At 29.2% G+C, this 16465-nt stretch overlaps 1 protein-coding gene across 3 annotated transcripts in view; it reads left to right on the plus strand.

Moving 5' to 3' along the window:
- LOC130677910 (fibroblast growth factor receptor homolog 1-like) overlaps positions 1-16139 on the plus strand; it is a 30427-nt gene extending 14288 nt beyond the window's left edge. The window contains exons 2-10 of one of the 3 annotated variants that reach the window (XM_057484824.1): positions 930-1077; positions 8046-8399; positions 9220-9597; positions 11158-11339; positions 13218-13350; positions 13889-14894; positions 15211-15351; positions 15429-15534; positions 15630-16139. In XM_057484824.1, the coding sequence (XP_057340807.1) occupies positions 990-1077; positions 8046-8399; positions 9220-9597; positions 11158-11339; positions 13218-13350; positions 13889-14894; positions 15211-15351; positions 15429-15534; positions 15630-15734 (2493 nt within the window). In that variant the 5' untranslated portion in view covers positions 930-989 and the 3' untranslated portion in view covers positions 15735-16139. Of the gene's footprint in view, positions 1-929; positions 1078-8045; positions 8400-9219; positions 9598-11157; positions 11340-12778; positions 12967-13217; positions 13351-13888; positions 14895-15210; positions 15352-15428; positions 15535-15629 lie in introns of those variants that run through there. The other 2 variants (XM_057484822.1, XM_057484823.1) reach the window with 2 other exon arrangements.
- The last annotated feature ends 326 nt before the right edge of the window (positions 16140-16465 follow it).

The following is a 16465-nucleotide window of genomic DNA, read 5'->3' on the forward strand; positions in this document are numbered from 1 at the left end:
AAATATGTATTCAAAATAACATGAAAGGGTAAAAAAAAACCCGCCAGATTTTTCTTAGGTTCAAAAAAAGTGACAAGAGCACAATAAGATTTTAGAAATAATTTGTTTTAAAAGCCGCGATTTTTTTTGGGCTTTGCCAAATGCATTAAAAAATAAATATTAATGTATATATATTATAAAGTTGATGACGTATACTAAGCTTTTAAGCTTGATATATACATGAGATATTTTGTCGGAAAGATAAAATGACAATTAGTGTAAATTTAAAAAATATTATTCAAATTTATAAATAAATTGGCGGGAATTATTTTTAAGTGACAACTTATTCATTTTATTTTAACTCGCGATCAAGGGGATTGCGGATGAATTATCATTTGTTCTTAGTCTTAATAATGATAATAAAAAAAAAAAAATAATGGAATGCACTTTCTCCCTCGCAAAATTTAATAATAAAATGCCTCTTTTATAAGACTATTTTAGTTTATGGTTGTAAACACTCGCGAGTGTCTCATCTTGGTCTTTGAATTTCGGGTGCTTTAGTTCTCATCTTATTCGAGTGTTGTATGCGGCTTTAAACGCACGTGTTGCTCTACACAATATCTCATAAGAATAAGGTATACTCAGTAGAATGAGAAAGAGATAAATAAGTGTGAGACGAAAAGAGTACGCGTAAGTGTAAGAAAGAGATGAGAATAATGCAGACGGGGTTTTATGAGCGCATTTTCACTTTTGGATGCTAGCCAAAAATTTTCTGGTCTGGAAAATATTATATGGGGTATCTATTCCCCAGAATTGGAGAGTAGTTGAGGTGCCGAGAAGAAAAATATATATTTAATTATATAGTATGTCTTTAAATAGAAGGTTGCGCCCACGATTTATAATTTAATGTTGTTGTAAATATTAACTTTGGGTTTTTTTTTTTTTTGCAGACTACAAGGCTCATGTTGCAGCTTAGTTGAATTTTAAGAGTGTGTGTGCATCCAGACAGGATGGCGGTTAAAAATTACAGATTTTACATCACCCTTCTGTTGTTATTACTGGGGATTTATTCTGTCAATACACGAATTATTCGTCTAGGTGAGTTTTTTATTTTATTATTAAAATTTTTCAGGAAATGTGACTTTAATAAAAATTCATCCGTTGGTACTTTTCATAAAAAAAAGCCGCATAGAAATTTTTCAAAAATTATTTGAAAATTTTCGATGAAAATTAAACGACAGAAAAAAAAATATTTCGAGTTTTTGAGACAAATTTTAACTCCATTTCTTTTTGAACAAACCAATAACTGAAAATTAATAAAAAAAAAATTTTTTACACGTTAGTTTAATTAATTTTAAAAAGTTTTTAATTCACGCAAGAAGTGATTTTTTTTTAATCGATGATACGTTTGCAAATTAAATTCTGACAGAATTAACATCTAGTAATTTTTAAAAATTAATGAATAATAATTAAAAATTTTTTAATTAAAAAAAACTAACAATTTAAAAGGACATAAATAAGTTTTATTTAAAAACCCATTAACACTTTTTTTTCTCCATAAATATGAGACGGTAATAATTTTAATAAAAAATAAATTACGTGTTTTCATCGAGTCTACAGAGGCAAGAGCATCAGAAAATTCCCACCCAGAAATCATGAATTATTTCACTTCTTTCGTTATAATACCTCCCATACTATATCTCTACACTACACTAGTCATATATATATATAAGATATAGCGGTGTAGCTAAATCTCATAAAGCGATCAAATTTCCTCCAGCACTTGATACAGCCTCCAAGGAGATCTTCAGTAGCGATTTTATAACCAGCAGCAACATTAGGATGATGAATCTTGCCCGCAGGGCGCAAAAAATTTTTTTATTTTAAAAACAAAAAGTATAAAAATAAAATTCTTTATCTTGTCTATGAGATAAATCACATTCACAGCACCAAGAATTATAAAATACATTTAACATTTAACATATGTATATATGTTAACGTATGGGCGCAACTACTCTGATGATGATATAAATAAACGCAACAAATTATTATGGAGATTAATTGAAGATCTATTGAATAGAGCGTAAATTGCAGTCCATGGCCAATCATTAGAATTTATGCAACTAATAAATCCGACAGTCTCTTTCGTCTTTATTATTATTATTATTATTATTGTTAACTTTTTTTTATCGCCATCTCTTTTCCATTCTCTTGAGCTGTGTTGTATACTCCAGTGTCTTATAAATTAACCAACATTCTTAAACGTATAGATGCGCAAAAGCTTCTGAGAATTATTTGTCCCAAGCAACGGTAATCCGAACACTGTTATAAATAAATTTATATATATTATATACGCGAACGTGAGTCGCGTTTGTTTGTGAAAAAAAATTTCCAATGCAGATTTTATATTAAAAATAGTTTTCATCGGCTATTTTATTATAATAAATTTAATGTCGATAAGTGATTCAAATCGACCCTTGTTAAGCAGATCCTTTAAGAAAAAAAAAGTTTACCGCCGTATTTTTTATAAATTATTAAAATTCATATTTAATTTACTGAATAAATTTATTCCACTGAAATTATGATAATCAAAAGCAAAAGCAAAATGAAAGTACCCATTCTACCTCATCTTGAATTTTTAACTAATGCTGGTTATTAAATAAATATTTTATTTAAAATTTTCAAAATATTTTATTGTCCAAAGACCCTGACATTTAGGACGGTTAGAAAGCTCGTCACATCTGGTCCACAGATCCACCCACGATCGACTTGTCATCCCAGTAACCATAGTCACCCATAAACACAATATATATACATAAATATACATATACATATAAGAAAAATTCGTCGAAGACAAACTAAACTAAAAGTTAAACCTGTGCCTGCGACTCACATGTGTCTATTTCTTCACCCTAATATATATCACTGCAACAAACCTTTTCCATACCGCCAACAAAATAACCGTCAAATTGTATTCGTTATTTATTTCATTACAATAATAAATAATAAAAATAAAAAAAACTATTTAATATAATTATACACTGTAAAAAGAGCGGTGTTAAAATATTTTAACACCGGTAAAGAATATCTACACCCGCGGCGGCGTTATTTTAAGACCGGGGAATTTTTTTTAACACCGGTACAGAATATTAACACTGGCGGCGGCATTATTTTCACACCGCTTTCGGTGTTGAAATTTAACACCGCCGATTTTAACACTTACACCGCTTGGTCTTACCCCGGTGATTTTTTACAGTGTACGTAAAACATTAAGGGGGATAGCCACTGTGAGGATCGAAAAAATAGGTGATTTTCGGGAATTTTTTTGACTGGAATAATAAAGGAATTTGGGGATCGGGTTTTTTTGTTTTCTAAAGTATACATTGAAGATAATTCCCCTAAATTTTCATTAAAAAATATCATGTTGTTACAAAGTTATAAGCATTTTTGTGGAGCAACAAAAAAATTTCCCCCACCACGGTGTCATCTCTAACTCAAAAACGGATTATCAGAAACAAAAAGACCAAACGGCGTTGTAATCTGTATGCATGTGGTTATCATTGCACATAGGGGATTTTGAAAATTTGGATTTGAAAAAAAATGGTGACATATTAAAAATTTTTTCGTTATTTTTTCTCATTTTTTTGGATTCAAACAGCCCTGAAAAATCTTAAAAATCAAAATTCTCAAAATCCCCTACGTGCAACTTTAGCTACTGAATAGACGAATACGGCAAAAAAAAAAGTTGCGAATCGGTTGATATTTATGCAAATTACAGATGCCACCAGTTCAAAAAAAGTAGTTTCGAGAAAAATGCGTTTAAAGTTTTTAGTCGATGCAATGGTCAGTTGACGCGCTGTCACAAAAATGACTATAACTTGAAAAATATTCGGAATTTTCATATAAAACTTTAGATACATATTTTTGAACATATACACTTTGATTTAATAAAAAAAAAAAAATTTTTTTTTTTGAAATTTCACAGTGGCTATCCCCCTCAACTTAAATAGTTACACTTACAATGAATATTTTATTATGATTACACGCAATTGTCCAATTGTACGGTCATTGAATATCTTCTCTTTGCCATAAAAATCTCTTTCGACTCTACTGTATTTTATTTAGACAAATTCGTATATTTATTTTTACTACTAATATTGAAATTTTTTAACTTTTATAATCATGTTTACATATTTATTTATTAACTTTTTTTTTGAAACTGTAAGAAAAAAAAAAATTAAATACGGATGAGAAACACTGCCACGATCCTTTGTCTATTAAACGTATTCAATGGCGTAATGGTGGTTAATATTGTCAATTGTACAATGAAAGAAATGGCGGGACGCGATTTGACGAGCTTGAGATATATATGTATATGTATATATATATATACAAATATAAATAATGATGTGAGACAAGAGGAGAATCTTTTAAGCAAGACATCTGCTACTTTACCCTTCTTTAATTCGTTAATCTCAGTAAAAAAAAAAATATATTTATATATATAATTTATTTTATTATTCTATTGTTTCAAATTATTTCAATGCCTCCATTTTATATTAAATAAAATTTTATTAACATCCATGTGATGTTTAAAATTTTTTTTAAAGTTAAGGTGAAAATTCCACACTAAAAAATTAGTGGAGTAAATCCGGAGTGAATGGGAGTTTATTTTAATATTGAAACTCCCGGTCGGAGTGAAATTCACTCCTAAGAAGAGTTTATTTTAATATTAAAGCTTTAAATCGGAGTTAATGTGGATTTTAATAAAATCCAGATCACTCTGAAATCATTCCGGTGGAAAAACAAACTCCGTATGCTCTGAATTTTTTTAAAATTCCGGAATTCCGAGTGAATTATGATTTAAATAAAATCCATAATTATTCAAAATTCACTCCCAATTTTCTACAGTGCAATAAAAAATGAGACATAATAATAAAATTAATTTACTACTGAATGATTGCGTCTTTTACCTGATTCATTTAGTAATTAAAAAAAAAAATTAGCGGTTTAATTAATGTCAGAAAATAGTTTTCACTTTAAAGTCTGTTGCTTTGTTTATTATCATTATTATTTTTTTGTGGCTAGACAATAACTCGAGTTTGTTACGTGAAGTCGCGTAAAATTGACACCGCAGGATTTCTCTTTAGCAATTTTAAAAAGTAAAAAAAAGGTAAACAAATAAAATAAAAATAAAATAGCAAAGAAGTAAAACTAAAGACAAGTCAAATTTATTTACGGCCGGCACGTGCCTTCAGGGAGTTATAAAGCTTTAGTTTTAAATTTAGAACTTGCGCGATACGAGAGTGAATATAAGAACGTCTACCTCAATTCTATGTACGGATAGTCTCGATACAATACTTATTTTTGTTATTATTAGTATAGATTGCAATTATAGAGAGTAAGATTTTTTAGTTGGATTTGTTTAAGTAATAAAATATGTTACTTTGTAAGTTAAATTTAATTTAAAATAACCGGATGTTTTATTATTTTTTACTGTTCGGTTTAAAGAAAAGATGATGCATAAACATTAATTTAGAATCAGCTGTCGAGGCACGTTGTGTCGTTGTGACTCGTATGTAATGATAGCAACGAATATTTTGTCGCGATTGGGCTGCTTTCGTAGAACGACTAAAATTTAACCTGGAAATACTGTCAGGAATGGAAGGATGATGATGATGATGATGACGATCGAGTTTGACTTGAAAAAACAAACGCGCTTTCATTTATACATTATCATCGTAACCCTAAATGCCGCTTAATACTGACAGTATTTTTTTTTTTTTAATCTTTATTATTTTAGTTTCCATACCTAAATATGAGACCAACTATTTCACACAGTATTTTAAATTATAAATGATTACTAGTGTAAAAAAAAAATTTATGCTGTGTTAAATTAAAATTTTCTACTTTTATGCGATATAACTTTTAAACTATTAATTTTACGGCACTTTTAGTCATGAACAAATTTGTAGAAAATTTAATTCTCTACAAAATTGATTCTATGTAAATTTTTCATATCTTTATTACTTTACAAGATATGTTTATTTTAAGTAAGAGAAATTTTTTAAACGTCACGTTAAACATTTAAATTTTATGGAAAATAAAAATGAATTTAAATAAAATTTTTTCAAATTTTTTTGAGACTTTAAATTAATTGACAGCAAAAAAAAAAAAAAAGTTTAGTAAAAAAATTTTAATAAGAAAGATAAAAAAAAATTCATATTTTTTTTTGTCTATCTTAAAAATATATAAAATCTATTCTGGCGTCTACAGATGCTTCATGACATCATTATCTAAATAAGCAACAAAAAAAACAGTGCGTCTAATGATGACAAAAAAATGTTCAAAAATTACCCATAGCAAAACAAAAAATAATAAAATGTAGGAATAAAATAAAATAAAAAATCAAAGACATTAAAATATGTGAAAAAAAAAAAATAGTGTACTCAAGTACTCACTAAACGACTAAGTGATTTATATTACAGTGGTTTAAAAAAACTAAAAATTACGTAAAGAAAAAAAAAAAAAGTAGAGTAAATTCAAAATCACGTGTGATCCAGACGTCGAGTTAAACAGCAGTAGTATATACCAGCAAATAAACTCAATCGATTTGAGAAACTCGAGGGTCTTTTTTAACAACGAAACTCACTGTTTAGCATCTGAAGCACAGGATGTTTGTAAAGTTTCGTAACAAAGTCAGAGAATGGAGTTTAATAATAAATAGACGTGTCACAATGTAAGAGGATTAAAATAAATTAAAAAACAAAATAAAAGTTCAAATTAAAAATAAAAAATACAGAGAAAGGCGCGAAGTGTCAAGAATTTGAAACAATAAAAACAATAGTCACTGAGCAAGGCGTTTCGAATCGAAAGAGAAAATCATTGATGATGTAAAGCCGAGAATGTGAATAAGATTGACGACGAGTTGAGGTGAGACACGCGATTACAGTTTACACAAGAAGACAGTAACAGCAGGCCTAGGTTTATAATTAGTCGTACATTTCAGCGGCGAGTTTTATAAAAAACATTTAAGAGAGTTGATAAATAAAATAAAAAAGTAATAATACGAATAAGCAAAGACAAGATGGCGAGAGGGATGAAGAGCGACAAGGGAGGAATGGAGACAGACGTCCAAAGGGACATTGGAGTGTCGCGATTTAACGGTCTGGCTCTATTCCAAACATCACATATATATATAATACAGAATCCTCGGGTCTGGCTGCTCATGAATGAGACTTTAAAGCAAAACTTATATATTCATTTAGTTAGATTCATTCTATTATATTATTTATTACTGTCTACAATTGTTCAAGTACGGAAAATGCTCGACGACTTCCTCAATGATTTATATCATAATAAGTATATAGAGATATAAATATGTGAAGAGTGGATGGGTATATTAAAGAGAGATTGCGACAGTATATCGGTCAAGTGAATTAAGCTTAGGCAAGCTTGAGACTCAATGGGATTAGAAAATTGTCATGCTGATTATCATCAGTGAGATATATGTTTATGATGTGTCATGTGACACCTTCACTATCCAGCCATTAATCATTCAGACATTTTGCAACAGTCCTATAGCTTAAATCATTCATTTTTATTTTAACAAAAAAAATATATGTACTGTTTTTACTAATTAAAATAAATGTTTTTTGTAAAGATATATACGGGATAATTTATCAATTTTAATTTGACAAAAATATAAAAATATGTATACTTTGTTTTATATTTGTAAGTCATATAATAAAATCATGCGTATGTAATTTAAAATTAACGTTATGTGTTGATTTTTATTAGAATTGTGTAGGCGTTTAAATTTCATAGACTAAAATTATTTCTAAATTCTGTACTCTGGCGCCGATACTAAAAACAGTTATGTACAAATTTTTCGTAGAATATCTTCATACCATTTATTTAACTGGCTGATATAAACAATAATAATAATAATATTAGAAACTCTGAAATCGAAATTACGCAACGGATGAATTTATTTATATAAATAACTCATAAAATATATAAGTATAAATAAATATAAATTTTTTACTATACTTTTATTATTTTAGAAACAACTAATGCTGATGTTATTGTGCCTGAAGGAGAAAAATTGATATTACGCTGCCCAACAGATTACGAATCAGACATAAATTGGTACAAAGACGCAACTGAATTGCGCGGTAGTTCACCGCGTATTCGTATGCTAAAACAAGCGATTAAATTTAAGTATGTCGAGATAGAAGACAGTGGAAATTATGGATGTCGTTTAGAAAATTCATCAATACTACAGTGGCGCAATGTAACAATTCAAGTTGAACAGCCGCAAAACGATGGGTTTCCAAATGAGAGCAGCGAATTGGGAAGTGTTTTAGGTGCTCTGAGACCTGAAGACGAAACGAATGAACTGGAACTTCGTTCAAGAAGTAATTATACTTTACTATATATTAGGGTGGTTACGTGGGGAATTTGGTTTTTTCTTTTTAAGTAAAAATAACACGTGCCGCAGGACGATCAAAGTTCATTTTTCAATACAATCGCGTTTTTTTTTAAATATCTCATTAAATATGCAGATTGAAGGAAAAGATCATAGGAACAATTTTGTAGGAAATTAAATTCTTGACAAAAAAGGTTATATTCATTTTTTTTATAAAATGCGGATTTATGAAGATATTTTAAAAAAACTTTTTTTAGAGCTATGAATTGAGCGTTTTAAGGATTACAAATTTCGAAAATAACATTTTTCTAAGTATATAGAAACTATAACCAGCATTAATGATTGATATGTTACGAGTTACGAAGTTGTCTATATTCAAGAAAAAACGTTATTTTTAACATTCGTAATCCTTAAAATGCTCAATTGATAAGATCTAAAAGTTTTTTTAAAATATCTTCGTAAATACACATTTTATAAAAAAAATGAACATGACCTTTTTTGTCAAGAATTTAATTTCCTACAAAATTGTTCCTATGGTTTTTTCCTTCAGTCTGCATATTTAATGAGATATCTAAGAAAAACCGCGATTGTATCGAAAAATGAACTTTGATCGTTCTGCAGCACGTGTTCTTTTTACTTAAAAAGGAAAAACCAATTTCCCCATGTATTTTTTCACTAAAAAGAAGCTTTTTATGGGGCGTCTGAGAAAATTTAATTTTTAACGACCACCCTACTATCTACTAATTAAATAATTATTAAGTTAAATTATTTTCCTTGGTGGTTCGATTAACGAAATAAATAAATTATAGACCTTCCGGAAACACGTTCACTGCATTTGGACACCGACTTAGACAACGACAAATCTGAGAACGGAAATGCCGGCGATCATAATCATACAGCGCCAGCAAGTCCTCCGATGTTTAACAAGACTGATGAGATGCATAATTCAATTGTTAAACCAGCGGGAAATATGCTACGACTTAGATGCCCAAGTGTTGGTAATCCCCGACCCAACATTACGTGGCTTAAAAATAATGAGGAACCTAAACGTGCCGTTGGACCGGTTATTATGTCCAAATGGACATTGAGGGTTGAAGATCTTGTGGTTACGGACGGTGGGAATTACACATGTATTGTTTGTAACATTCTTGGGTGCATCAATCATACCTTCAAAGTCGACGTTATCGGTAAGCTTTATTATTTTTATTTTTATAAACGGTTAATTTTATCATAAGATACACGGAGAAAAAAGTATAGTAAAAATTACAATACTACAGTAAAATTTACTAACAGATATGAAAAATTACATTCTGTATTGTAATTATTACTAAACGTTTAGTAAAATTTACTAGTTGGTAATAATTACATAACAAGATAGTAAAAATTAGTATACGTAATGTATTTTTTGTTAAGACGATCATATTTTTTACTATTTGTATAGTAAATTTTACTATCAAGTACTATTAATAAATACAAATTTAAGAAAGTAAATTTTCTAATACAATATACGATTTGTTACTATACAAAATATTAAAAATTACTATACGCAATGTATTTTTTGATAACACGATTATATTTTTTTACTATCCGTATAGTAAATTCTACTATGTATAGATAAAATTAAAAGTTGGTGGGGATAGCATATACAAACATGTATTACAAGTTCTGAAACTTTTGTTCAAAGGACACATCGGGCCGTCAGACATTGGAAAGGACTCGCGCGCGGGAGATCAGGGTTCGAATCTCGGTTGAATCAAGTGATTTTATAAAAAACAAAAATCCACACCAACACCAATACAGATGACAGAATTAATAATAATAATAATAATAATAATAGTAATAGTAATAGTAATCAATAATAATAAAAAGTTGAAAAAATATTAAAAATTTAATTTTATTTTTTTCCATTCTAATATAGTAAAATTTACTAAACGGGATAGTAAAATGTACTAAACGACTTGTAAAATATGCTAATCTGTTTAAGAATTTTTCATAGAAATCATAAGCGTTTCAAGATTACTATCCAAATTTAGTAATTATTCTTATTTTTTCAGTAAAATTTACTATATTTTCTTCTCCGTGTAGTAACGAAAAATATTTTAAATACATTGTAAAAACTTTTTGCTGTGAAAATGGTCCTCGAGGACTTTACACAGTGTCCGCCGTGTGAATTTACGGTGTGAAATTTTTCCGGTGTGATATAGGGATTTTATTAAAACATTTTTTTTTTAAATTCGACCAAATGCCTTTAATTTTAACTTAAACGGCGGCTCGATAACTTGAAATGCGGCTGAGCTGTAGAGAATTTTTAAAAAAATTCCTAACTTTCCTATGAATTTTAAATCGGAAAACTTCAAAATCAAACCTAAAATTAAAATTTAGAGCTGAAACTTTCAGGAAATTTTTTTTAAATTTCTACAACAATATTTTGGAGTGGGAGTGAAAAAAAAGTATTCGTTCCAAACGGACTACCCTCATATTTATACGACCACTCTAAGATATTTTATGGTTCAAAGTTTATAAATGAATGATTTTATTAACGTAAGTATTTAACATTTACACCGTTGACGGTGTGATCGTTCTAATTCACACGGCCAAAAATTGAACACCGTGCATCGTGTAACTTTCACACCGGTGTTGAAAATTTTCACACAAAATGATTGACACCACGACGGACCAAAAATTTTTTACAATGTACAAGAATCTAATTATAAGTACCCATAAAAAAATAAATAAAATGCGTTCAGAACGTTTCCCGCACAAACCCTACATCAATGAAGGCTTTCCGAAAAATGCAACTGTTGCAATAAACGGTACAATCAGCTTCCGATGTCCAATCGTATCTGACTTGGAGCCTTATATTCAGTGGCTAAAGGTCGCCGAGTATCCAGATGATCATGAAAAAACACCAAAAGGAAAATTATTACAGGTACTGCCGCAATTAAGACCACGCGGTGGAGGTACCTCACGAAATTCATCTCATAACACAAAAAATCTTTGCGCAAAAAATTTTCTATCGCTTGGTGGATGGTCATCGTTAAATATATATGTAGATATATATCCGCATTAGACAGTTTAAAAGTATAAAAATCTATTATAGTTATTTTTAAAAAATTAGTATCGTAAATTTTAAATTTCTATCTTTAGTTAGTGAGATTGATTTCTTGATTAACCAATCTGGAAACTATCCAAATCACTTAAATATATACACGCTTATACTTTTGAAACTGTCCTAATTTAAAATATATATACATATGTATTATGTTTTAAAAAGACGCCAAAAAAAATAATTCTTCTTTCAGCTATAAAATACTTTGTGTCTAAAAAAAAATACATGGAGAGAAAATTAATGGAACAGTTCCAATAAATTATGGGGACATTTCCCACAGTTGCGGTAAATTCCCTGTGCCTATAGGAACCATTTCCTATAATTTTCTCTGTGTACATTAGGGTGATTAGAAAAAATCGGTTTTTATTTTCGATCCTAAAGTTAGCAGACAATTACGAATTTTCGGATTTTTTTTTAACAAGTCAATTACAAAAAAAAAAAAACTAAAAATATGGACATGTAGAAAATTAAAAAAACTAGAAGTGCAATTATTTTAAATATTTTTTTTTTTATTATTTCTCTTTTTTTAAAAAAATCACAAAAATTATCAGACGTTAACTAATTTCAGTATCATCTCAATTTAACAGAAAATTACGAATTTTCGGATTTTTTTTTTAACAAGTCAATTACAAAAAAAAAAACCTAAAAATATGCACATGTAGAAAATTAAAAAAACTATAAGTGCAATTATTTTATATATTTTTTTTTATAATTTATCTTTTTTAAAAAATTCCAAAAATTATTAGACGTCAGCTAATTTCAGTATCATCTCAATTTAACAGAAAATTATGAATTTTCGGATTTTTTTTTAACAAGTCAATTACAAAAAAAAAAACTGAAAAAAAAGCACACATAGAAAATTAAAAAAACTATAAGTGCAATTATTTTAAATATTTTTTTTTTCATAATTTTTCGTTTAAAAAAAAATCTAAAAATTAGACATCGGTTAACTTCAGTATCATTTTTATTTTCTTAGCGGGAAAAATAATTAAATTAGATTTTTTGCCGCTCTTTTTCTAATCACTCTGGTGTACATCTTAATATGTGTCTACTGTGTACAGTATAAATTAAAATTATATGTTTTCCTTTTGTATTTGTGTCTGGTGAACGGAATAATTATTATCTAAACGGGTTATTTTATATCCTCTTATGTGTTTTATTAATTAGATGTTTATTCCTATCATAATTTATCTATGTATTTATTATCTCTGTAAATTATGTCGTAATATCGGTGGTTGGGTTTATCTTTCCCGATATAGAGAGTGTCCAACATCGTCCGATACTGACCCAAGCACCAGTTAATACAACAGCCCTGATTGGCACCAATGCGAGTTTTATCTGCGAGGTTCTGTCAGACGCACATCGTCATCTCGAGTGGTACCACGGCCGTCACAAATCCTTCGAAACTGTCAACGTAACAAATTCGAGCTTACGGGTCGAGGTTAAGGTGGGCCATGGAGCATTTTATAAAAAAGCCTCCAAATAATTGCATGACTGCTATTTTTTTCTATTAACGTACACGCACTGGGTTCATTGCAATTAAGATTTAAGACTCGTTGCAAACAATAATTAGGAATATATTACTTGTGGATAACAGCATGCTCTTGTACGTAGTCTATTAGAAGTTTATTACTTTAATATTTTTGTTGTATGTGGATTTTTTTTTTGCTAGTCGGTAATTTTTAAATTTATTCATAGGCTGGAGGAGTTGATAATCCAGAAGTTTTGACACTCGTCAATGTTACGGAAAAAGACGAGGGATGGTACACATGTATTGCTCAAAATACATTAGGAGAAACATTTAGTAGCGCTTATCTTTCTGTTGTTGAAAGTAAGTTTTACAATTTTAATTATTTTTCAGATTACGCTGTAAAAAATTGGGCGTTAATTCGCAGTGATTACGAATTTTAATCCAATACGTATTCACTCGGAGTTCCGGAACTTAAAAAAAAATTATCCTGCATACGGTAGTTTGATTTTTCAGCGGAGTGATTTCAGAGCGATCTGGATTTCATTTAATTCCGCATTCACTCTGAGGGGAATCAATAAATAAACAGTCATCGTCTCCGAATTTACGCCGCTAATTTTTTACAGTGTAGTCTATTAGTGCACAGAAAAAAATTATTTTTTCATGCAATGAAATTTTCGTAAAAAAAAAAAAATTTTTCAAATAAAACTTCGATTCTTGGAGATTTGAGATTTCAAAATTTTTTTAGCGACCTCATGAAAATTTAGTAGAAAAAAAAATTACAGAAATAATTTCTATGGCATGATAATTTTTTTCTATGCAAATATGTGGGAAATATTTTTGTCACAAGTTAATAAGTAGAGTTATATGATTATTAAATATTGATTTCGTTTATTAATAGGTATCGAGCCACCACGTGTACCAATAACAGCACGGCCCCAATTATTGCTTTTGAATATCCTAGCAGCCGTTTTATTTGTATTTTTTGCCGTGGGAGTTGTTGTGGTAATTTATATATTCCAACGTTTAAAGCGTGAAAAAATGAAGAAATTATTGGCAATTGAAACAGCTCGGGCTGCAGTAGTACATCAGTGGACAAAAAAAGTTATTGTTGAGAAACAAAATTTGGGTAATGACCAAAATGTTCAAGACACATTGCTGATGCCGGTTGTTAAAATAGAAAGACTAAAACCAACAGTTACTTCTGATGACAGTAACGGCGGAAGTATTTCAGAATATGAATTACCGCTAGACAGTGCTTGGGAATTGTCACGGGAACATTTGACACTGGGTAATACTCTGGGTGAAGGTGCATTTGGTAAAGTAGTACGTGCGCAAACAAATACTGGAAAGCCCGGAATCCCCAGTGTAGTTGCCGTTAAAATGTTGAAAGAAGGACACACTGACGCGGAGATGATGGATTTAGTCTCGGAAATGGAAGTGATGAAAATGATTGGCAAACATGTTAATATTATAAATTTACTCGGTGTCTGCACACAGGGTGGTCCACTTTATGTTGTCGTCGAGTTTGCACCGCACGGTAATTTACGTGATTTTTTGCGCGACCATCGGCCGTCATCCGGTGGTTATGAGCCGGCAATTGGCGGTAATGGAATAACTGATGCCAAAGAAAAAAAAACATTAACGCAAAAAGATCTTGTGTCATTCGCTTATCAAGTTGCCCGTGGTATGGAGTATCTCGCGAGTAGACGTTGTATACACAGAGATTTAGCTGCGAGAAATGTACTTGTTAGCGATGAATATGTACTCAAGATCGCTGACTTTGGTCTTGCTAGAGACATACACTGTCAAGATTACTACAGAAAAACTACAGATGGTAGACTACCCGTTAAATGGATGCCACCTGAAGCGCTTTTCGATCGCCGTTATACCACTCAGTCCGACGTGTAAGTTTTATATCCTACTAATAGTTTAGTAAAAATTTTTTACGTAAAAAATAATTTCACAGTCGAACTAACGATGAAATTACGCGTCAAATGAGTACCAACAACCATGTATTTAAAAAAGTTTATAATTTATGAATTATTTATATTAATGATTTTCGCAATTTATTTTTATTTTTTAAATTTATTGATGTGGGTACTCAAATAAAAGAGAATTTCATCAGGAATTCGACTGTAGAAGAATAAATTTTTTTTTTCAATATCGAACTGATGTTATAATTATTTATCAGTTAATAATTTAAAAAATGTGTTTATACAGATGGTCGTACGGTGTTCTGTTGTGGGAAATAATGACATTAGGTGGTACCCCATATCCATCAGTACCTTCAGTAGAAAAACTATTCCAGCTACTGAGAACTGGACACAGGATGGAAAAACCGCCCTGCTGCTCAATTGAAATGTAAATATTATAATATAAAATTGCTATCTAATTATCCAGTAAATAAATATTAAATTTATAAATATTTATTTATTTAGATATATGCTTATGCGAGATTGCTGGAGTTATCAGGCTAACGAACGACCGATGTTTGGAGAACTTGTCGAGGATTTAGATAGGATACTAACGATAACCGCGAACGAGGTATGCTGACACCATAAAGATCCATTATATCTCCTCATAAATATTTATTCATTTAAAAAAAAAAAATTAACCCGTTATATATTTATTTAATTTAGGAATATTTGGATCTCGGTCTACCACAACTAGACACACCACCGTCGAGTCAAGAATCCAGTGATGCTGACGATGATGATGAGGAAAAATTTCCGTACCTGCTCTAATGACTACCAACTAATTAATTGATCAATTAATTGAATATATATATGTAATTTAAATATGACAAAATAATTATTTACTGCGTGTTTTTATCAGTAGAAAAATAAATATCGTTAATTATTAATTTATTAATTAATAATTAATGATAAATAAATGACAAAATACACGCCAAATATTATAAAATCAGTATTGACTGTATATTTGAGTAGACTACTAAGATTATTGATAAATAGTAATAGGAATGTTTCTAATTTAACGATAGATTTTTCTACAATATTTATTCTTTTTTTTTACTAATTAATTAATTAATTAATTGAATAAATAAATAGATAATTAAAATAAATAAAAGTGCCATTAAAAGTGCCTTTAAAAATTCTAAAATATTTAAACCAGCGAAGCTTTTTAAATTTAAAAATTAAATGATATTTTTTCTATATTTTTAAAAATATCTCTACTGTTTATTAATAGACGATATATATTTTTAAATTATATATAAACCACGGGCATAATGTTGTGTTTATGACTAGTCAATTTATAAGATAATTATTTTTTTTAAACGAACATATGTAAGATAAATTTAATGTGTTAATTAACTATTGTTAGTAAACATTATTATTTTAAATATATATTTAATTATCGCGGTCTTAAGATTGAAGAGTTAAATTTATAATTTCATTAATTAGTAATAAGTAATCAGTAATTATAAATATAAATTTACTATTAATTAAGATAAATT

Source organism: Microplitis mediator, chromosome 11 (genome assembly GCF_029852145.1).
Source record: "Microplitis mediator isolate UGA2020A chromosome 11, iyMicMedi2.1, whole genome shotgun sequence".
NCBI lineage: Eukaryota > Metazoa > Arthropoda > Insecta > Hymenoptera > Braconidae > Microplitis > Microplitis mediator.